This window comes from Opisthocomus hoazin, chromosome 10, assembly GCF_030867145.1.
Source record: "Opisthocomus hoazin isolate bOpiHoa1 chromosome 10, bOpiHoa1.hap1, whole genome shotgun sequence".
Lineage (NCBI taxonomy): Eukaryota > Metazoa > Chordata > Aves > Opisthocomiformes > Opisthocomidae > Opisthocomus > Opisthocomus hoazin.
In genome coordinates, this window is record NC_134423.1 from 15099309 (window position 1) to 15123029 (window position 23721).

At 40.3% G+C, this 23721-nt stretch overlaps 2 protein-coding genes across 6 annotated transcripts in view; one reads left to right on the forward strand and one right to left on the reverse strand.

The window, feature by feature from the left end:
* Positions 1-20038, forward strand: part of MTMR10 (myotubularin related protein 10) — a 42098-nt gene extending 22060 nt beyond the window's left edge. For both annotated transcript variants that reach the window (XM_075431583.1, XM_075431585.1), the window contains 11 exons: positions 6035-6125; positions 8496-8670; positions 9100-9187; positions 9350-9438; positions 10441-10571; positions 10683-10752; positions 11320-11390; positions 12233-12402; positions 13732-13902; positions 14815-14997; positions 15518-20038. In XM_075431583.1, the coding sequence (XP_075287698.1) occupies positions 6035-6125; positions 8496-8670; positions 9100-9187; positions 9350-9438; positions 10441-10571; positions 10683-10752; positions 11320-11390; positions 12233-12402; positions 13732-13902; positions 14815-14997; positions 15518-16117 (1839 nt within the window). In that variant the 3' untranslated portion in view covers positions 16118-20038. The remainder of the gene's footprint in view (positions 1-6034; positions 6126-8495; positions 8671-9099; positions 9188-9349; positions 9439-10440; positions 10572-10682; positions 10753-11319; positions 11391-12232; positions 12403-13731; positions 13903-14814; positions 14998-15517) is intronic.
* Positions 20039-20132: 94 nt separating this feature from the next.
* Positions 20133-23721, reverse strand: part of FAN1 (FANCD2 and FANCI associated nuclease 1) — a 29079-nt gene continuing 25490 nt past the window's right edge. For all 4 annotated transcript variants that reach the window (XM_075431882.1, XM_075431881.1, XM_075431879.1 and 1 more), the window contains exons 12-14: positions 22590-22784; positions 22079-22207; positions 20133-21254 (exon numbers count right to left, since the gene is read on the reverse strand). In XM_075431882.1, coding sequence (XP_075287997.1) covers positions 21117-21254; positions 22079-22207; positions 22590-22784 — 462 coding nt within the window. In that variant the 3' untranslated portion in view covers positions 20133-21116. The remainder of the gene's footprint in view (positions 21255-22078; positions 22208-22589; positions 22785-23721) is intronic.

The window sequence follows — 23721 nt, forward strand, 5'->3', positions numbered from 1 at the left end:
GTTTATTTGGGGGTAAACTATTATGAAGAAGCTGAAAAATCAGTTCTATTACAAAAATACCTTCAACATTAGTTGCAGTCAATACATGCTAATAAAGTATTGTCTCAACATTAATCAGTCAAGTTAATATTTTCCTCGTTTATATTAATGGATATTTGGGAGACTAGTTAAGGAATAACAGAGGGAATGGAAACTTGCACTCATCACTATTTAGCAGTTTAATTCTGTTTTGTCTCTAAAATAAAGCTATAGAGTCTCCAAAGGAAGGAAAGCCAGATGGGTGTGGGAGGAAGTGGAGGATGGGGAAGCAAGGGTAAGCAAGTTGGGGAAGTCTTAAGTTAGGCAGTGTGAAAGAAGAAGTGTTTCATATTCCTTAAAGGAAAAGTGATGGTTTTGTTCCAGAAATCGCAACAGTCAGACTGAAAACTCCTGCTAATTTTTAGCCACTACAATACTTGACATTAGACTAAGAAATTAAAATGTATGAAAAGGTGAGGCTTTAGATCTTATGACTGTTAGATGATGGATAGTATGTTGCCTCACCACGCATGTGAATCTTGGCAGTGCACCAGAATGGCGCACACCCTGTAATCTCATGTTTCCTAAATATAGCTCCATTTTCTCAGCCCCTTTCCCTTTTGGAACTCCCTCAGTTCTTTTCCTTCAGGAAGCTTTTTTAAATGAGTATGAGAGCAGTTTCAGAAACACATGCTTAATCATAGCAGAAGGAGAATTATGTATCTTGAATTTTGTTTCCTGTGCAATCAAAACTAGCCTTCTCACACGTCATAACACTTGGGATGGAGTGGAACAATTTTTTCCTAATTGTTGTGAAGAATAATATGAAACTCAGAGTTTTGTACAAATGATCCTGACCCTTTCCAATATCTTTTTTTTTTTCCTCCAAATGTCTGTATTTCCTTGCTTTAATTGTTTATACGGATCACAAAATTGGTATTAAGACACTGGGAATGCACGAGAAGATATTATTAACTCTATGGGCTTTGGAGTGGGATTGGAGAGGGTGAAGAAAGCTTTTTTCAGAAGTAGACTTATCTAAAGGTATTTTAAAAAATAGCAATGTATTTTAATATTTCTCTTAAGGCTTAGGAAACGTGTACTTAGAATTCAGACACATTCTCATACAAACGAGGATTTTGATATTGAAGAAGTCACTTCATCTTCTGAAATGCTTGTACTGTTTCTTCTTGTGTAGATCACTTGTTTTCAAACCAAATTAAGCATTACATGTAGCTGGTATTGGAATTCTTATAGAAGTAAAAAAAAATAGTTCTCAATTAGACAATTCATAGCTTGGCAGCTAGGAGAACACACGCGATGGTTAGAGCTGAAATTCTTGTTACCTGAAAGCTTATTTTCCCAAGAAGGCTTCCTGCTTAGGAAGATTAACAAATTCTGTCGTGGGACTTGGTCTGGTCTTGGTTGCATGACTTTCTACCTGGTCAGAATAGGAATTGCAGGAGCAAGGGAGAATAGTATCCTTCCAGTGAGTGTATAAGACAAGTAGCTTGGCTTAGAGAAGGAGGTGAAATGCAGGGCTATGCTAGCTTAGCACATCTTAAATATGACTGTTCAAAACTACCTTTTCCAAGAGCTTTAGCAATATTTTGAAGCTCTCGTCCTTGGTAAAATTCCTGTTAAAGAAGAGGAGGGCTTGCCCTGAAAGTATCATTTATTTTTCTCAGATAGGGGTTGAACAGGGGACACTGGCATAGGGAAACGACCTTTGCACTGTGAAATAATTGTAGCCCTTACGATTACTGCTTTTATTAAATGAACTTTCCAACAAGCAGTCTATTCTATTGGTACTTGACTGAGCGCAAGTATCTTCAGCTTTACACAATTGTAAATTGGCAAGAATACCAAACATTGTTCAGCTTTATATGTGAGAACATTTCCTGTAAAACATGTTTGTCTTCCAATTTAAGAGCTATCTAGTTATAGTGATAATCTGCTGAGATCTGTGGAATGTGCTTGTCTTTTGAAACTTTCAGACAATAGAGTTACTATATGGGTTTACAGAATCACAGAATAATAGGGGTTGGAAGGGACCTCTGTGGGTCATCTAGTCCAACCCCCCTGCCGAAGCAGGGTCACCTACAGTAGGCTGCACAGGACCTTGTCCAGGCGGGTCTGGAATATCTCCAGAGAAGGAGACTCCACAACCTCCCTGGGCAGCCTGTTCCAGTGCTCCGTCACCCTCAGAGGGAAGAAGTTCTTCCTCATGTTCAGACGGAACTTCCTGTGCCTGTTTGTGCCCATTGCCCCTTGTCCTGTCACTGGGCACCACTGGAAAGAGCTTGGCCCCATCCTCCTGACACTCACCCTTCAGATATTTGTAGGCATTTATAAGGTCCCCTCGCAGCCTTCTCTTCTTCAGGCTGAACAAGCCCAGTTCCCTCAACCTCTCCTCGTAGGGGAGATGCTCCAGTCCCCTCACCACTTTAGTGAGGAATAAACTGAAAATGAGCATGTCTTTAATACTTGTTTAGTGTATATGAGTGGAATTTGTCTAAAATGTAAAAATGAAGACAACAGCAGAATAAGTATATGTTATTCTTCTTAACAACAGAAACAGAGGTCCCGAACCTGTGTTATAATCTATAGGTGGACTGTTCCACCCATGCAGTACCTGGTATTGTGAGTTACGTCTGTACTGTGGAACACCTGCTGCTGGGTTCAGAAGCACAGCTATGGTCTGATGTTTTTGGGGACCCAGATCTGAATGCTTACCATCTCTTCCCTCAACCCCCCTCCCCCTTTTTACCCCCCTTTAACACAGCACACACATACTGTCTTTCTAAAACATGGCAAGTAAATGACAGATTTCAACTGCTGCTTTTAAAATTAGGTTTTACTGTATTTATGTTTTGTTATTTGGCAGCACAATGGAATTTTTTTAATGTCTTGCAGTTCATCCTCAAGCCTTGAGAGTAGATCAGCATAGTAAAAGGCTTTCATCCTTCACTCCCATAAATGAAGATGAGGAGTAGCTCTGTTAATATCAGTTACTATAGTGAAAAGTTACATAAAAGAATGGAAGTCAGAATGTGTATGTACATAGATTTCCCTTTTGCTTCATTGTGAATGACAGGCAGAAGTTATCTGTTAGAAGAGGCCAAGTATTATGGAGTAGCTGGCTTCTTCAGCTTTGATTTGTACACTGAAATCACAAGGTTTAATAAAATATGCATGAATTCCAGTTATTTCATGGTAGCTATTAAAAGTTTTACTGAATCCTGCAAATGAGGTTATAAATGTTCTTTTGATAAGTCATGCTAGACTATTTCCCAGTGACACTTTTACTGTTTAGATTTTTTTCAGGGGTCCCCCCTGCAATATCCTGTCCTCTATATTCTTTTGCGGTTTTGATGTAGAACTGAAAGTGTGAGGAGAGAAGTTAAAGCAACTGTTTCTCTAAGACTCAATAGGAATTTTTTTGTAGGGGAGTGTCTGTGAAAACCTGTTTTCAACTCAAGTTAGTCTACAGTCATTACTGGTTTTTATAAATAGTGAGGAATGTCCCTATCAAAAGCCAAAGTAAATAAAAATATGGCAGAGGTTTCTTGATGCCATATATGTTGTGTACAATCTACTTGAAGTACAATAACTTTCACCGTGCAGAACTTAGCATAAGTGAGCTCTGAAGTTTTTTTTCCTGTGGCACAATGCTGCCAGTAGTAGTATTCCTTCAATTGTGTGTCATGAAAATCTTTCTTTTACATCTATGACAATAAGAAAACTTGCCTTCACTAACAGAAAACAATTTCTTGGATGCACAGAATGTTTTCCAAAAGTAATACCCAAAAGTGCTAAACAATTTTCAATAAATTGTGTCAATAAGTTGCAAAATATAAAAAGTCATGGAGAGTTGAAGAGAAGGAAAGAAATGGAAAGGAAAAAATTTAGGTGGTAATAATGTGAACTTATACTGTGTCTTTGTCCCTAATTGAAAACTTTGTCACATGGAATTTCTGTATCTGAACATGTAGAACAGAGTTTTGTGTTTTATAACCTCCTTTTCATTAAATATTTTCTTTAGAGATAAGACAGGTACATTTTAGTAAAATAGAGAAGCAAATACCGAGGGGAAAAAGGTAAAGCTAAAGACTCCAAACCAAGTCCTGAAATTTGGAGAATAACAATGCCAATCTCTACTTGAAAGTTATTTTTTTTTATCTTCCTGAATTTGATTCTTCTAGATATTAGGGGTTTTGTCAAATCTTCTGTATTTATTATTGAATATCTACATTTAAAGAGATAAAAGCTAGCGAAACTTGGCTGTATTTGAAGTCTAGTACCTAATCCTAAACCATGTGCTGCACTCAAGAGTTCTAGCAAAATGAACAATTTGTATGGGTATAGAAAAAGAGTTGCATATATGGTGCTGGTCCTGAGACTGTGGCAAAAATGCGAATTCTTAGGCAAGACTCTTCCTCATGCCCCAGATTAATCTCTGCTGTTCTGAGGATGCATCTCTTGCTTGTTTTAAATCTTTACTGAAGTTCCCTTCCCAGGGCAGGGCTTGTGACTCAGCCTGGTTAAACCTGATGAATGCATCAGATTGTCAGAGGCAGTGTTGGAGCTTGCTATAAACCTGCAGGCATCTAGAAGTTATGGGCGGGTTTCTTTTGTGAATGAAATCCAGTCATCTAGGACAGAACCTCTAAGGACTAGGCCAAAATTTAATGAAGCTGACATCTTGCTCCCCTCAGAAAGTATGGGTAATGTTTCAGTTCTCAAGAGCAGCTGGGTGCTGGGAAAGGGCATGATCACTGGCATGTTTCATTAACTGTAGATCTCTCACACTTGGCAAAAGGACTGGCCCTAAAAACTCACTTTTTATTGAAATTAGAGATAGATGGAGAATCTTTGGCCTGACATTCAGCTAACACACTACAGGTGACTAACATGAAGAACATGTCTCCCACTATGCATTACTTATTTCCAAGTAACTTTGGGGAAAAGCTGTTCTTTATTACCAAACAATTTGCTTTTCCTTTCTATTCATCAAAGCCCTTCATAGTTTTGGAATACAACTTAATGAGGTGCAGGATTGACTTAGGTCCTGGAAGTCTTCAAAGAGCAACCTCTTGTTTTCCCTTCCAAGAGCAGAAATTTTTGAAGGTTGAGTTTTGGATGGCAGAGACTGGTGAGCCTGATGCCTGTATGGGGTGAATGAGTGGAAAAGATAATAAAAATATAATTAGACACAAACTTTTGGTTAAGTGTGATACTTTAGGGAAGAACTCAACAGAGCTTTTGTAAAGGGAAGTCCCACTTCAAACAAACTTCTCTTGGCCTAGTTGACATCTTTATAGAGTACTTGTTAAGTGCTGTTGAATACTGATACCAGATTTTAGTTCAGGAAGTGCCTGAACTGTGAACTGTTGAATAACATCCTGGTAGAATTTAATTATATGCTTTCTCTGGTTTTACCCTCTTCCCTAAGCATTGATTGCTGGCCAGTGTCAGGAGCGGAGTTGTAGGTTGGACCTTTTGAACTGACCCAGTATGGCCATTCTTATGTTCTTCTGCTACATTGATAAGTATTCCTTATTAAAAAAAAAAAAAAAAAATCTAAAGACCAATTACAAATGAGATTTTGCTGTACTGTGCCCATGTGTGTTGAGCTCTTCCTGTTCTCCTCCTTAGTTCTATACGCAGGTGGGCAGGCACAGCACAGTAGCTCCAAGTCCTTGCTTGTCTTTGCTGATACAGAGAATCATGTTTAGGGATGCCTGTTGCAGTCTGACCTTTCTTGCAAAAACTTTGTCCACCCGTATCAGTTAATTACTTGATAGATGGTTGTGAACTTACCTATTATGAGTACAGTAATGGTCTCTCGGCAGCTATGAGTAGGTTTAACTATATAATTCAGTCCTCTCAAATACGGAGAGAAAATGTCAGAAGACTGATTTTTAATTATTGCTTTGCATGTTTCACACTGTCATAATTAAAGGTCAATAAATTTTACGTTTATAAATAACAGTAATAAATGCTTTTTTCTTAGGTGTGCCTTGCAATAGCTCATTATTCTCAGCCAACGGATCTTCAGCTTCTCTTTGCATTTGAGTATGTTGGAGAAACGTATCATAATCCAGGTAAGTATGAAAGTATTTTGATTTTTTTTTTTCCTGTGTCCTAATATGTAATATTAGTAAGACTTCTGTCTAGAAGCAGTGGCAAAAAGCATTTGAGGCTTTCTCCAGGGGTAATAAAATTGGCTTGTCCTGCACCCAAGCTCTTTACTTTTGGTAATAAGTCATTCATTGTGATAGACATTAGTGACCAAAATAGAAAGAAATGTCTTTCCTGTCTGAAACAAAACAAAAATACCTATGTCAGCACTTATACTCATATTTCTCAATTCACACTTCAATCCTCCTATTGTATGTCTATATTCGTTCTCTAGGTACCTAGCTAATCTCCCATCAGGCAGGCTTGTTCACCTGCCCTTCTTTTGGGAATAAGTTTCTCTTCTGGTGGTATTGCAGGAGGATTTGTGCAGCTTGGGACTCCATACCTTCTTTCCTAGAGGCTTACTAGGCAGTTCTTACTACTCAAAACCTCCACCACCCCTGCTGAGTTGGAGCACACCCTCTCTGCTCAAGGCCAATCTCCAACTGAACCTTGTCAGTTAGGTAAGCCTGAAAAAGATGCCTTTGGAACTTGATTTCTAGTATAATGCTGTGCGGTCACTGCTTAGTGTTCCCCAGCCAATACACAGCTGAAACCCATCAGTTCTAGTGTAACAAGCCTCCAAATAGACAAGTGCCATTGATGTAGTTCTGTGGCATTAGAAACCACTGATCTGCCTGTTACAGGATTTGAATATTGTGGAATTATGAGCTCTGGCCTTCAAATTTACACAGAAAGGCATGTTTTTCGTGCAGATGCCTACATGACTGCCTTGTGCATGCACAAGAACAAGTGTGCATGTGATTATGTTGCACACATAACTACACATATAATTTCTTACCTGATAAGACTTGGGCAATTATTAAGGTCCATGTATTTCAGCATTATAAGGTACTAGGGAGGAAGCCAATTTGCAGATAAAATTACAATAAAATGTTAAAGTGGAGTGTGAACAAAATGTTAGTCTGTCACAAAGATGCCTTTACTCTGTCCTTAAAATAGCTTTTGCTGTATGGAAAAATACCTAGTGGAAGAATTACATAAGGTGGGTAAAAAGTTGTTCCTCTGGAGCAGCAGACCAGAATGGCAAACAGTAGTTGTTCTGCTATGCTGCAGTTGCTGGAGAGAAGAGTTTGAACTACTTTTGGTTTGTGTTGGGGGTTTTTTGTTGTTATGAACCCTGGTGTTTGTAGCATAGATCTCTGGCTTTGCACTTAAAATTCCAGCACTGTGTTTTATAACACACTATCCCTGCTAGTCCTAGTAAAGTAAAAGCTGAAATACTGTCTTTATGCTTCTTGAGGAACATAAAGAGCCTGCATTGCTCTGATGTATATGTACCTATTTTTTTACCAGGCTGTATTTGATAATTCTATATCTTGCCATTGAACAACAAAATTATAAATTTTTTTTGTAATTACCATTTTTCTGTGTGCTATCTTTGAACAATTACTTCATTCTGATTTTAGTCCGATTTTCTTCTGAAAAACAGAAGTAGTCCGAGTACTAGTGCAAGAATGAAGTTGATCGATACAGAAAGTAGAAACTACACAATCACTGAGATGGCGGTAGAGCCATAATGCCGTATTTGGCACTTACATCTTTACAGACTGTTGCTAAAGCTGGGAGCTTTCATGGGAGACGTAATAGGGTTGAGTCTCAGTTTATTTCACTTTCATCTAAAAACTTACTTCCCGGTGTCAAGAAACAGAGTGTAGTCTCCTTTGACACAGCTGACAGCTTCCTTGGCACCTAAAGAATGACCAGCAAAGGAGATACTTCTTTGTTAGTAACAGATTGTAGTCTTCTTGGTCCATAGCCACAAAATGGTAGACCGTGATTTTTGTGGATATAAATATGTATATATTTTAACCTGGCTTTCAATTTATTTTATTTGCTGTTAATGCAGCAGTCATTTAAAGATGTTGAAATTACATAGTTTTTAGTTTGCTTTCTTCATAAGGTACCTAATTAAAGGGTAGCCTATAAAGGGTTCATGTTTTTAAAACACTGCTAACTTTGGTGTGTTGATGAGAAAAATCCTGTGACTGAAGATAACATTTGTTCTTAAGTGTTAGTATGTCTTGCTTTCTATCAAGCAGCGCAACATATCAATTCTATGTTGCTTCTCTGTTAAAATTGCAGGAAAAAATATATTTACATCTTCATGTATCGCCAAGCTGTCGTTAAATACTGATCTGTTGTAATGCAAAAATAGGTAACGTTAGCCCTGATGCTAGTGGCTCATTCTTGTAATCAGGAAGGTGAAGAGTTTGATTTTTTTTTTTTTCTCTTTTTTTTAAAATGTGCATCGATGGATTTTCTTTTCCTAGCAAAGAAGGTGAATGGAATAGACCCAGGAGGTGGTGGTGGCGGCATCGGCAGTGCCAGTGGTCAGCAGACACCTTTGTTTGAAACTTACTCTGATTGGGACAGAGAAATCAAAAGGACAGGTGCATCAGAGTGGAGAGTTTGTTCAGTCAATGAAGGCTATATGATATCTACTTGGTAAGTTTCTCGTATAACGCAAGTAGAAGAAAACAAGGCCATTACCCTGTCTTCTCCTGTCTTCTCTCCCAAAGCCTCCATCCTACCTAACTGTGCACTTCGCCTCTTAAATGTGCCAGTCTCTAGAGAGGCCCTCAGCTGAAAGATCCTGCAAGTGTTGTCATTAAGGGAAATGTCATATTCTGGCATCTGTTGCTTTCATGCTTTAGTACTTCCCTCTGGAACACGCACATTTCTAAACAAGTAGATGTGAGCTATACCAGTGGTATATGAGATCATGCAGACAGACAGGGCAACCAGTTAGCACTGCGGTGTTAGGGGCTGGTGCATTATAGTTTTAAGAGTTGCTAAGACAGCACTGCAACAAGAGAAAAGCTGGTAAAATACATAGGGAACAGTAACCTTTTGTATCATATTTTTTTCCCCAAGCCTTCCAGAATATTTTGTGGTTCCATCTTCCTTAGCAGATCAAGACCTCAAGCTATACTCCTACTCTTTTATTGGGAGACGAATGCCAGTAAGTGTAGTCTTTATTCAGGTACTCTTCTTGATCATTGTACAGTATTGAAGATATGTATGCCAATTAACATTTTGTGTGTAGCATTAAGAAAAAAATGTCCATGGAGTAACACTAGCCTGCATTATTTTGTTGTTTCTTTTGTGTTTTTTCCTGTATTAGTTATGGTCCTGGAATCACCCTAATGGGAGTGCCCTTGTAAGAATGGCCAACATTAAAGATGTATTGCAACAAAGAAGAATTGATCAAAGGTAAATGATTAGTTATGTTATTCTTTAATCAGATGGATAGGATAGCACAAGTGGTGACTGTGTAACATACAGCAGCAATTGATAATTGAGAGGATACTAGCTTTGTGATGTAGTGCAATAGCTTTTGAGAAGCTGTTCTCTGAATATAGTTCTGGCATAATTTCTGTTCAAGGTCCACTTCAGTTTTGAATACTGAACAATTTTTCAAATTTTAAGGGATGTTTATTTTTTAGCTGGCTAGTCATTCAGATGACAGAATTTATTGATAAAAGGATCAGACTTAATCTTTTCTACTGATGTTACCGTAATACAACTTAAGGTAGTGGAGGTTGTCTTACCCACTTCAGCAAGACACAGTAAAAATTATTTATTTGTGGCATCGGGAGATACAGGTCTATAGATTTAATGCCATAACGCACATGGTATTTCTGTGAAATATTTGTCATTCACGGTCCTTGATGAAAGATGAAGGCATTTAGAGCCTTGCATAAGTAGTTTACTAGCTTGGTGGTTTTGGTTCTTTGGTTTAATTTGTAGAGGGACTTTCTGTAGTAGTACAAACACTTGCATTGTGGGTCTTAGGCTGGAGCTCTGAGTTTTATTTGAAACCCTGTCAGATTTCTTGGCTTTCTAAACTTTATATATGTTCTGTTTATTTAGCAAGAATAAGTCTCACTAAAAATTGTGGAAAATTAACAGTTTAATAGAGCTGTTTAACCATAAGTCAGACTCAGATTTTCATTTCCCAAATGTGTTGTTTTAATGAGCCAGTGTTTCCATTTTTGTGTTTTGTAACTAGCAGACACAAAAAATACTGGAGTGAGTAGCTGTGTGACAGGAGCAGTATATCTCCTGAATATAAACTAGAAAACTTCTTTTTTAAAATAAGGTGCATGTCTTATGTGGTTTGAGATGTTTGCAGTTAAAAGCTGTGGCATGTTTGTTGAAAGACTGTTTCTCTTCTCTGCACTAATAATATGGCTGATTCTTTTTCTTTCTTAGGATTTGTAATGCAATAACTCGAAGCCATCCTCTGAGAAGTGATGTTTACAAGTCTGATCTGGACAAGTGTCTCCCCAGCATCCAGGAAATCCAGGCTGCACATATCAAACTCAAACAGTTGTGTGTTAATGGTATGCTGGACTGTCCTTCTGTCATGGCGGTTATTTTCTTGAAATACAACAGATTCTAATGGGTCTGGCTAACAGGATTGTTCAGCAGTGTAATCACTTTCCTTGTTGCAGAGCCTTTTGAAGAAACTGAAGAGAAGTGGCTATCCTCACTGGAAAATACTCACTGGTTAGAGTATATTAGGTTTGTACCATTAATAAAATAATGGTTAATGAGACGTGAAAAACTTTCACCAGTGTAAAATGAGCAGTGAGTCAGTTGAAGGATTCTCTATTTTAATATGTGAGTTGGATAATGTCATGGTTTAGCCCTGCTGGCAACAAAGAACCACACAGTCAGTCTTGCTCCTCTCCCCCCAGTGAGATGGGAAGGAGAATTAGAAGTAAAAGGCAGAACTCGTGGGTTGGGATAAAACAGTTCAACAGAACAGCAAAGGTAGAAGAAAATAATAATACTCATAAAAAGAATATACAGCATGCAATGTTCTCACCGCTCAGCTTCCTCCTGAGTAGCAAATCACCCTGCTCCAGCCAGCTCCCCTACTTAAATACCAAGCATGATGTCACATGATATCGAATATCCCATTTGACTGGCTAGTTTGGGTCAGCCCAACCTGCTTCTTGTGAAAATTAACCCTATCCCAGCCAAACCCAGGACAGGTAAATATAGATACCCCTTTTTTTTTTTTTTTTTTTTCTGGCATGTGAACCTGTTCTATTAACTGTTGTATCACTTTCTTTTCCCATCTAGATCGTTCCTTAGGCATTGTGCTGAGCTTGTATATATGATGGAGTGTAAGCATGTTTCGGTAGTTCTGCAAGGTAATACAATCATATAGCTTGCTGTAATTCTTAGCATTATTATGATAATGTAGATAAACACATTTCAATAAAATCAGCTGTAATCTTCATACATAAACCTCATTTTAGGCATTTGAGGAACTGGAAAGGAAAATAATTTTGTTATGTATCTGAACTGTAGTATAGTCCATAGCATCAGAGGAATATTTCACTTTGAGTCTTTGTGGGTTTTAGTCTTACAATCATACGATAGGATCAGAATTTTAGGGTGAACTTTTGTACTGTGTTAATTCGGCTAATACTCCTTGCATAAGCAGTATCAGCTTTATTCAGAGGTCCTGTGCACAAAAGTATCTCACTAACGGTGGCTGCTGTTGTGTAAGTGCAAACCTATTCCAGAAAAAAAGTCACTGAAAAACGTGCTTATATCAACATCAGAAATTTTGTAACTTCTGTAATGTTTACAAGACCTGTTCAGCTGGTATATCCCACTGTCCTGACCTAATGGTCTTCCAAAAACTGCTGCAGGGTGGAAAATATGTTGAAAATTTCCAGCAACATGAACACCCTCCTTCTCAGCACGTCTTGGTTTACATATCGGGTGTTTGGGTGGGTATTTTCTTCTTGATAAATGTATTCTTGTGCTGGGTACTACAGGAACCTTTCCTCTAGTATGAGTGTCAGCTGGAAAAAAGAAAAGGTGTTTTCTAAAAGCATGAGAACAATTACAGCAGCAAAAAGCATGTTTTAAAAAAATTCAAAGAACACTAGACCAAGTTGCCACTTTTTGATCTTTGAGATCTAATTCTGTATATGTGCCTATATAGCTTATGTATGTCATGCATTCTGTATGTTATTCACAGAGGAAGAGGGACGGGACCTGAGCTGTCTTGCTGCTTCTCTCATTCAAGTCATGCTGGATCCCTATTTTCGAACAATTGTTGGATTCCAAAGCTTAATACAGAAGGAATGGGTCATGGCAGGGTATCAGTTTTTAGATAGGTGTAACCACTTAAAGAGATCTGACAAAGAGGTAAAAATTAATTGTATTTGTATGTGATACCAGTATCTGGTTAATATCAGCCTGAACATTTACTCACACAGAAATCTAAAGCAAAAATACTTTTTAATACTTTCAAATCTCATGAAGCAAATGTCAGCGAAAATGAGCCTCTGTCCAGGATAGAGATACATTTTCTTTATCCTCTATAGTTCTGTGAGAATCAGCGAAACGCCAGGTGCAGTCAAGTGTTGCTGGGTTTTTGTGTTGCTTCCGTGTTACATGTGAAAGGTCCCGCTGTAACAAATGCTAACACAGTCCACATTTTAAGTTGAAGTAAAAGAGGGTTAAGAGTGCATTTGGAGGGTTTTACCAAGGGTATCTGTTTTCACCCCTGGTTTTTTGAATGAAAAGTTGTATGCAATATGTAGTACATTTCAAAATACTGAGCTGATAGAGAAGTGCTGCAGCTTTGTGAACTGATACACAGCTGCCAAACAGATCAATAGAGGGTAGCATGGTGCTTGATTTTCAGTATTTCCAGCTCATCTTATTTGGCTTCTTCATTGCAAAGGAGAGACTTGTAATTGCAGTTAGAAAAATAGAGGACCCTATGTTTTTCAGGGAGAATGCCCAAGAGTAATAGAAAAGCAGTGTCTCGAGAGAGTGGAGGCAGCAGATAAACTGAGGACACTGAGCTCTAAGCAGAGAAACTGCATGAGGAGATAAACTGAAATACCAAGGGGGAAGTAATGAGAAAGCAGATATTGTGACCCTAGGAAAGAATATACAGAAGAGTGAAACTGGGAAGAGGAAAATATTTCTAAAGCTTTATATAAATGATAGTTTATACTTTTGCCATTCATGGGCCACTGTGGAAAGAACGAAAAAGTGTAGTGCGAAGATAACATGGCTGAATCATAAGCTCTCCAGTCATTTCAAACACAAAGGAAGTATGTACGTTGTGAAAATAAGGCCAAGTAATAAGGAGGGCTCATAAAAGCACTAATTTGGAAATTATGAGGGACATACAAGATGGCAGAAAGCGTTTTTGCAGCTGCATGAGTATAAGGTGAGCGCTGGAAGGAATTGACTGGCTTCTGACAGAGGAGGGAAAGCTGTGGAAAGGGAGCATTGAGAAAGCCAGCTGACATAGTTGCTTGTGAAAGTGGCTAAACAGGAATACAGGGTATTAGAGTTGCATGAAGTCATAAAAAATACAATACTCCAAAGAGTTCACGCTGTTGAGGAATGTACCAGAGGTATAGCTAAATACCCTAATGGAGCACTAACTACAGAAAAATTGGTATGACTTGAGAAGAGCTTATGTTAAATCTAATAATTATCTGTTTCTTTTCCCAGTCTCCTTTGTTCTTGATGTTTCTTGACTGTGTTTGGCAGCTGCTAGAACAATACCCAGCAGCCTTCGAGTTTTCTGAAATGTACTTGACCATATTGTACGACAGTGCACGTATCTCGTTGTTTGGCACTTTCCTTTTCAATTGTCCTCATCAGCGAGTAAAGGAAAGCACTGTGAGTATGAAGTGTTACATCTACTTTTCAAATAGGAGACTTCAGCATGCCCTTCTGGAAATAACATCATCTCAGCTAAATGGTATTCCTTTGTATTTTTCAAAATGTCACACTCTGTTCGGGGCAAAACACTCAGCTGCCCAGATTAATGTGAGCAGAATGTCCTTTTAGGTGATCTTTGCATAGACAGTCACTAACTCTGCAAGAAGAAAGTCTACAGAATTTCTACTTTATTTTTTCCTAGAAAAGCATTGTTATTGTATATTATTATTTGTACTTCTCTAGGAAACAGATTTATATCTGGAACCGATACAGTGGAATGACAGGCAATAAACAGAATTTCACACTTCAGGCAGACTTTGAAATGTCTTGACGTAATTGTTTAAATAGTTGAAAGAGTTGGAAAAGACTGCGTAAAGTTCAAATACTAATGCACAATGAAAGTATTTAGAAAACTGAACACTTAAATTTGTTTTTGAAAACTGGAGCTGGTCAGAGCTGTGCGTAGAAAAGATTTGATGACTGATAAAAGTAAAACTTATTTTGTTAAATATTTTCTCTTTAAAACCTTACAAAGAAGTAGAGCATTGAGGGACCATTAGTGTATTCTCAAAATAACGGGTTGGAGGGTGTTTAAGAGTAAACAAACAATATCATTGAAAAGTAATTTTTGCATTGAAAAGTAAATTTTGCATGAGTCCTGCCTCTGCATTGCACAGATGAAAAACAGGGTACAGCTGTGTTCTGGAGCAGCAGACTGTCTTGCTGCTCTGTTGCTTTGATCTGCAACCAGCTCTTAATTATACCTCTGCTCTTCTTTGCCCAATGTTTATGCGCTGGTTTGTAATTAAGATTTGTGAATAAGGCTATTTTCTTTGATTTTTAATATGCCCGTATGTTAACTTCTTACAGGAATTTGCCATAAGCAAAAATATTCAGCTCGGTGATGAGAAAGGCCTCAGATTTCCTTGTGTTTGGGACTGGTCTCTTCAGTTTACAAGCAGGGATCGCCTGCTCTTTCACAACCCTTGGTATATTGGCAAGAGTGCACCATGTGTACAAAATGGAGCAGTGAAAACTTTTAAACGCTCAAAGGTAACTATAGTGATGTCTGTCTGTGAATGGGCTGTATCTGTGCTTAACCCTAGGGTGTTAACGCTTAAATATCTACAGTTGTGTAGTGTGCTACACCCTCAGTTTAGTAACGGAGCATTAATTCTCTCAGCTTCCCAGGCTTAAGAAATGATTTTCTGTAGAGGTAGAGATGTAAGTTGTTGAACCTAGTGTTCCAGGATGTTTTCTGATATGGCTGAGCTCACTGCCAGTATTTGCATTATTTCACCTATGGAAAAGTGATGACGTGCCACTTTTTTCCCCCAGGGTTGTTGTTTTTTTCAGTGAATACTGATTAATTCAATCGTTTATTGTTTTAGCAAGTCTAGAAAACACACATATTTCTTTTTAAAGGCCACAGGTGGCCACACTCTGCCCTGTGAGCCCTGCCATAATGACTCACGAGCTCAGAACTATTTAAAGGACACATCCTGGCATCTCAGGGAATCTGTTATTCAAATAAGCACAAAACTGGAAAATTATCAGTATTTATTTTCTGCAGAAAAACTACAGCTCCACATTGCGAGGTGTCCCCCCAGCATTAAAAAATGGAATCATCAGTGAGCAAGAGTTCCTTCCAAGAAGAAACTCTCTGATACTAAAACTGAAACCAGACTTTTTGCAGCAAACAGAGAGTCAGAGTAACAGTATGGAAGAGTACTTCAGAGACTGGTTTGCAAAGCCTGTTGATTTGCACGGCGTAATTCTACCCCGTACCACCGGAACACAAATAAAACTGTGGAAACTCTGCTACTTCCGCTGGGTTCCTGAGGCCCAGATTAACCATGGTGGCTTCATCACTGCTTTCCATAAAGTTTCTTTGCTGGCAGATGAAGTAGACATGTTAAACCGGAATCTTCGACAGTGCAAAAGCAACTCTTCTTTGCAAGGCAGCTGCTCAGAACTGGATCAAAGCAGGATGTACTTCAGAGCAAATAGTTTAAACAACACCTCTGGGGTCCCAGACTTCCTCTCCTCCTCATTCCCATTTTCTCCTGTAGGAAACCTATGCAGACGGAGCATTCTGGGAACGCCTTTAAGCAAATTTTTAAGTGGTGCCAAAATCTGGCTATCCACCGAGACGCTTGCAAATGAAGACTAAGATGATGTGATAGTTTAAAGGTTTGGGAAGAATACAGCATATCGTTTTGTCTTTTCTAAATTAACACTGCTAAATGCGGCATTGATAGCTGTAATAATTTTTATATACAAACATTACGTAAGTTTTGCACAAATATTTAAAAGCAAAGCGAGTCATGTTTCAAATCGCACAATTTTGTCTTCAGTAGGTTTCATCTGCCAGGGCTTCTGGTCCCTGATTCCTTCTGCATTTTGTGGTTTGGCTCATTATTGCAATGGAGCAATTTGCTTAGCTAATTGACACACTTGTTGTGGTCATTAATGAGGGTTTGCTTGAAATATCTTTTTTCCCAGATAGCGACTGAAGTGACTCTCGTGTCAAAACCACCTGGCAAATCAAAGTAGTTAGGTGCAGTGGACACAGACGGACAGCTGAAATCTGGGAACAAACTGTTCTTATCAGATTGCCTCTTCAGGAAGAGTACTTATATGCATGCATGCATACATACATACATACTAGTGTTCTGTGACTTGATCACTCTACATATGTGTTAATGCAGTGTGTACCCATAGGGTAAGTTGTTCCCTTTTCTTTCTCTCCCCAAAATGTGTTAATTGACAGTTGGTCAGATTTGTGCTCTTTGTCATGAGCTCGACTTTAGACTATAGGAACCAACTTCAGGACAATGCACTGTTAACCTTAAAACATTTACTGTAGATACGGTATTGTAGTAGCTTTGGAAGTGCCTTTAATTGGGAGGAAACAGCAAGATTACTCTGATGCAGCTGCCCCCCTGCCCCTTTTTTACAGTAGATTGTTATAGTAGGTTCTTGTTCCATCCCCTGCCTCCCCCTCTCCATTTCAGGAAATAACAGGCTCAAGAGATAGCAGGATTTTGCTCTTTAAGGTTAAGCTTGTTTGTAAGGCTGCTGAGAGCCTCACTTCTCTGTATGAGCACCTCAGATACTCAGCATTATATCCCTGCATGGCTCCTCGTCCCTGCCGACTCTCTCCTCCTCATCCTGTTGCAGGATGGAGTAGCTTTCAGCAGAATTCATGCTTGAGCCCCACTGGGCTCCAGCGAGGAGGACGTGCTCCAAGTGCCCAAAGCCATGAGGCGTGCTAGTGCTGCTCTCACTGGGAAGCGGGTGCTGGAAGAAGAGTGGTTGGTTGTGCCTCCTTTTTACGCACATGTGTGTCCATGTGGACAATGTGATGGGCAAGCACTGCTTGGGGGAATGAAGTCCAACAGCCTCCCTCCGATTAACGCAGCGGCCTCCCCCTTGCTCTAAAACCTTTTAAGTGATACCTCTCCCCTGGATGCTGTGCCAGAAGCCGCCTCATGTTTCATAGGGTGAAAAGCAAGAGAGTAAAGTGTGCTGGGAGCGTGGAGGAGTAGTAATGTGTCATTCTCATGGGTTAAGGCTTCTGTCGACTACCTTCTCTTAACAGCAAGGCTGTATTTTATGTGAACTGATTTCTGTGTAAGACACAAGCGCTATTGCACCAACACTGAGCCTCTGTTCAGGTGTTGACTCACAAGTTAAGGCACTGAAGACCTTATGTGATGGACTAGGAGCTATTCTCAGTTGGGGGGGAGGGTAGCTTATCATGGTCATACACAGTGTATTAGAGTTAAAAAAAAGGGGGAGGGATAGGATCTGGAGCTCTTCATTTGTCTGTAAAACCAAACTGGCCGTCAGGACAGCCTAAATCACAAGGTAGGTTTTGGATGTCTAAGACTGCTCAAGGATTTCTGTTAGAGAATATGCATCTGGAGTGGCCTTACAGGTGCAGGCTTTGCACTAGCAAAGTCCCTTGCATACAGGACCCTGTTTTCCCCAGGTTAAAAATCGCCTAAGCCACACAGCTTGGGGGGGCACCGGGGGCGCAGCTGTCTGCGTGGGGTGTGGGCTGGTGGGGATCAGCAGGTGGTTTCATTGTTAAGGTGAGCTAAGGCGGGTGGGGGGAGTGGGGTGATGTCCTTTTGTAACCAGCCCCCCCCCCCCAACTTGTTTTTATGTAAGGAAGCCGAGCATGCTTGTGCACGTGTGTGTCTGCATGCAGCACGCACATGCGTGTTCTGGCACAGTGCCAGATTGGTTTGGGTTGACTGCTGGTGAGGAAAAAACGTATTCCCCTCACTGGCCGGGTCATGCTGCCGGACATGGAGCGTGTTGGACGGGCTGCCAGCTAGGTGTGTTTATTTACAAGCTTGCTGGAGCAGTCATTTAACTTGTTCAATTCTTTATGCAAATGTTGGTATTAGTTTGCTTTTGTGGGTTTTTTTTTTTCATTAGTTTACTGCCTTCCCTGGCCTGATACTTGACATAAAAGACCTCAACCTGTGTGCTTAGTGTCCTTGGGTACCAATCTTTTTTCACTTTAAAATTACAGCTAAAACTATGGTGTCTTTCTTTTTTTCCTTAGAAGTGTAACCTTTTTTGGTTTAAAGGTACCAAAAATGTGTAAATAAGTGACTCCACACAGGCAGCTGGTGGAATAAAAAAAAAAAAAAAAATTAACGTTTAGGCTAGTACCCTTTGGGGGGGGAATGGGTACTGTATTGGTCTTTTATAAGGAGATTTCAGACATTTTTACATTTCAGTTCTAAGATGTGTACAGATGCTGCAGATGGTCTTTGTATTTTATATATCTAGCACGGGAGGGGGTTAAAAATAATACGCTTTTATAGTAAAAACCTGTCGAGCTCTCTATGTGCCAAACAGAAAGAAATTCTACACAGTGCAGAGAGGGGCGTTAAGCAAGCAGAGGCTGAGCTGGGGGAAGCACCAGGGGAGAGCAGGGGGAGTGACCCCTGCCTCCCTAGCAGTGCAGGCAGGGTTCTGCAGCCTTGTGTTGGCGCGGGCTGTTACTTCGAGGAGTGTGAGCAGCTGCTGCATGCGTACCTGCAGGTGTTGTTCCTTCCTCTGAAGTTCAACATCTTTAATTTTTTTTTAATTTACTCTTGAAAGACAGGTACTAAATGTTAATTTTAAAATACTCTCCACTGTGCACAATTGCCTTATCAATAGTCAGCAGGGACCGCTTCTGAGTATCTTTAATAACTTTCAAAAGCAATTTTGGGGTGCGAGTACATATCTTCAGCTTCTCTGTACAGAATACTGACATACAAGTGTGTGTATATATGTGTGTGTATATATGAATCATATTTTCAAATTTTAATTTCTGTTCATCATTTAAAACAAGATACTGTCAATGCCATTTTGGTGTTGCAAGAGTAGAAAAACTAAACTACCGCGAAGCTTCTCGTTTTGTCTTTTTCTAGAAAATGTGCACTATTTTGGCTGTTCCTGGCTGTTACATCGTAGGTTTTGTACTACACTGTAAGCCATGCAGGGGGAAATCCGTGGCGCTGTTTGGTATGGAGAAAGTGTACCTCTGCTGGCATTAGCTGCTGTGAGGTGGAGCTTATTGTAGACTATCATGGCCATAAACTTCATTCACCATTTGCTACCATGTGTCAGAGAGATTGCTTTCATTCCAGAAATGCGTTGCAAAGTGTGTGTGTGTGTCTGCGTACAACCAGGCCTGCACGTGTGTTTGATGCGCACCTGCCTGCAATACCACTTTGATATTAACTGCCTTGTATTTTTAATGACAATATAGCAAGTGGGGCAAAGGTTTTCGCTTACTCTTAGACAGAAAGACATTAAAACAAAGAAATTTCTAACATATGTTTAAGCAAAGGATGAAATTTTAAATTTGCCTCTAACATAAGAGACAGACATCTGTACCTCAAATTGCTCTAATGCTGTCGCTGTGACGGTTCGGAGTTCACTGTTTCAACTGAAACTAAAACCTTTGTGCCTGATAATGATTTACTGAGTAAAGTAGCAGTGCTGGGAAGATTATGAACTCCTCATGCTGAGTTGTGAATGTGAAGTAAATTAAACTAAATAAAACATTCATACCTTTCCACAGTGAACTCTGTTTTCCTTTCACTTCCCCTAACAAAAAAATATGGGGGGGGGGGGGGGGGCGGTAGTTTTTTCCAAGGACAGCAGGGACGCTGTGCTGTAGAAAGATGATTAATAAAAAAGATGTGCAAATGATCTTAATTTCTCACTACATTCTATGACGGTGTCTGCTGTTTGTACGGTAAGCAGAGTTTCTGCTCTCAGGAGAACTGACTGAGCATGCGAATGAAGACTCCAGAGACAAGATGTTGGCTATGTGTTTAAAATTGAGACAAACCCACAGGATTGTGATGTCTTAAAAGAGAACTCATCCTTTTGGTTCCATTTCAGTTGACTGGCTTCTTTCTGCATGAGAAAACACATCCACTTATGTGGGGCAAAACTGACCATGATGAGTGACACCCTGCAGAGGAGTGCAGTGATCCTGGCACTGAACAACTCCTGTCTGCTACCAGAAATGCTTCCCTTTTACACAGGTAATGCAGATATTGACAGCAGCAGGAGCTGTGAAAGAAATTATCCTTTCCTACATAGCAGCACGTAAAAACAGCTTTAAATAAAAAAGGGGGGGGGGGGTGCCTTACTCTATGCCATCATTGACCAGCTGTATTTTTTTATGTTAAAGTGAAAAACTGAAACACATAATGCAAAGTGGGAACAGTGAAAGAACCATACTGGTTCTGACAATCCTGGAAAGGCACTGAACGTGCACAATGTGGTGAACTTAGGCTACGCAGGCACCACGGAACTGACCAGGACTTGCTGTGCCACATTCTGCATTGCAGAGGCTGTTCTCAGCTGGTACGGCTGCGATGCCAGCTGTTTCCCTTTGCTGGGCAAACACCCTGGATTGCCTTTGACAGAATAAGTATGAATGGGATGTAGCAGAGAAAGGCTTTGCTTCTGAACACAGTGACACACAGTAAATCATACTGACAGTCTTCTCCAACTGTTTTTTGTAATGTTTTGTGCTAAAAAAGAAGCCAGAATTCTAGAAGCAACTACTTTTAATAAGCAGCAGCCAGTACTGTGTCATGCCAGTTCTTGTAAAACACTCGTGTGTCATCAGACTGCTGCTGTCAGCTGAGGCGTTTGCTCTTGCCTCCAACAGCTTGCACGTGACAAACTTCTACCACAGCACCCAGCTTCTGCAGTTCACTCAGCCAGAGGATCTGCTTGTGGGACAGGCGGTCGTTGGGGCCTTTCACTTCCACCAGCTACAAGGAAAGGCGGATGGTTAGTAGTGTGCCTGCAGAGGAACTGAAAGACCGTTAGAGCCCACAGACATATAAGTGTTCTTTCACAGCTGTTCTTTGCAACAAAAATAATACAGATTTTAGCACAACAGGAGGCCCAGTGGGTGCTAAATTATTAACTCTTACAGGTAAACTTTGGAACATGAGAACTAAATTTTACCAAAACACAGATAGAGGCACTGGTGAGTGAAGATACCACATATTCAGTCATCTGCAACCTCTCCTGTTCCAGCTGATACTAACAGCGGCCTGTTCAGATGCTCTGGAGAACTAACTCGGGCTGTTCAGCTGGGTGTTAAAATGCCTGACAAGTCGCTCCAGCAGCCGAGCAATGGCCAGTAGTCTCCTAGTACATATTGCACTACCAAGACACAAACCATGGCTGTTTACTCAATGTTTGTAGCAGAGACAGACACAGTTGTAGTCTTAGCTATTCAAGTTTTTGTGTAAGTGGTGACATTAGCACCCCTTGCTAGCAACAGTCAGAATCTGTACAACTGATTAACAGTTGCTTGACAGTAATTTCAATTGCAGACCTATTCTACAACACTATGTAGCCACCTCTGGCTGTTTCTCATTATGCTCACTGAAGCTACAGCAAAATGTGATGAAATACCAGATAACCCATCACCCGCTACTTGCCATAGGTGCTGGGCAGATGAGCAGCAGGTTTAACTCCAACACAACAGGAAAAAAAACATTTGTGTGGGCTGACAACAGGAAGGCTTTACACCTAAGGGTAAGCTCAGCTGAGCACCGAGTATTTCCATGATCTCCCAATATACCTTAAAGTGATTAGTGTGAGTCCGCCACACAACCAGGTCAGGAAGTCCCCCTCTGCAATGGCGTAGATCTTTGGAAAGCCGCCTAAAAACACCACTCAGAAACATTCCTCCAAGGCAAGAGACAAGGCTCTGTAAGAGAAGTTTTGGTGGCAGTGTTTGTTTTTGTTGTTTTTGAATTTCCTGTACAGCCATATCCCAACTCTCACAAGAATATTCTGTGGCCCATCTCAGCTTTTTGTTTAGTCATGCATACTAGGAAATTTAAGTAGATGTTATCTACAGCGATTTCCCTGGTGTGTTCCCAACTACTGCTGCAGGAGAAGTGACCATATCAGGACAGAGAGCAGCAGCTGGGACAGGGAGGACTGTGCAGAAGTCCCCCCACGCTTCCTCCCCCCACCACTCACCAGCAGTCTTGGCTCAGTGCCTCAGTCCTGTGAGTGCACTATGGCCATGTGTGATTTATCGGCCAGCCTAATCAGAGTGCCCACTCTGGACAACAGTTACTTACCTGAACTTGCTGGAGGGAAGTAAACCGTCCCCAGCTAACCAGTGCCACTGCCTTTCCCTCCTGAGTGGTCCAGATGTCAGCAACCAGCTTTTCCAGTATCTCTGAGGAAGCTGTATGAAGCTGCTGGAGTCTGGCCTCAATGGCACCCCTCCTGTTCTCATAGAAGCTGTCAGTGTATAAATCCAGCGGGAACATCTGTATAAAAAGGTAAACACAGCTCTGAGGAGCTGCCACCAACACAGCAATTCCAAGAATGACAATGCCCTACTTCATATTTTTCTTATCACAACTACAAATTCACGCAAACACTGAGTAAACTTCAACATGTCCACCTCATAAACGTTTATTAAATGGGGAAAGATTTGCACATATTTTAACAGCTAATGCCAGTGCAACAAATGCTGGCCACAGCTTAGCCTGTACTCTTGGTTTCTGACCTCCAGCTGGAGGGTTCCTTTGACAGACAACACAGTGCTATCTGCTCTCCTACTTCTGCGAGCAGTAATATTCTAGTCAGGATTTGGAATTGGCATCCAGACTGCTCAGCCCCAGTGAGCAGGCTGAGGTGGGAAGAAAGCAGTGATGAAACTGGGGAGTATCACTTAAGCCACCTAAAAGCAGACCACCTTATGCATAGTGCTGAACCCCTTACTGCATGCAGTCACTGCAGTTATTATTCAATTCTGAACATGGCTGAAAAAGCTATCAAGTAGTAGCTGAGTGCCACTCTAGCTTTTCAAAACCAAGTGCAGAGCACTTGGAAAAATGGCAGATTTCAACCTTACACATGCTGCTGCCACAGCGAATCCCACAAGCCTACAGTGTAGGAATGACTGAGACAATGTGTGAGCTTTCAGCTCATCCTTGTTCATGCCTGAGGCTCACGATAGCTTTGCTCTGCATTAGTAAGTAAAATCTCCTGCCTAAAAAACTGCAAATGCCTTTATGTCCCACCTCAAAATTCCAAAGCAAGAAGGACAACCATATCTTAGTTCTTTCTGCAAATAGTATTCAACCCTAAATTTACTTGGTCAGATGAATACAAGACTCAAGTGGTAAAAGACATTGCAAAGAACAGCCACTACTCTGTAGTAAGTTGCCTCTTTTCATCCCTGAGTAGCTCTCCAAGGAT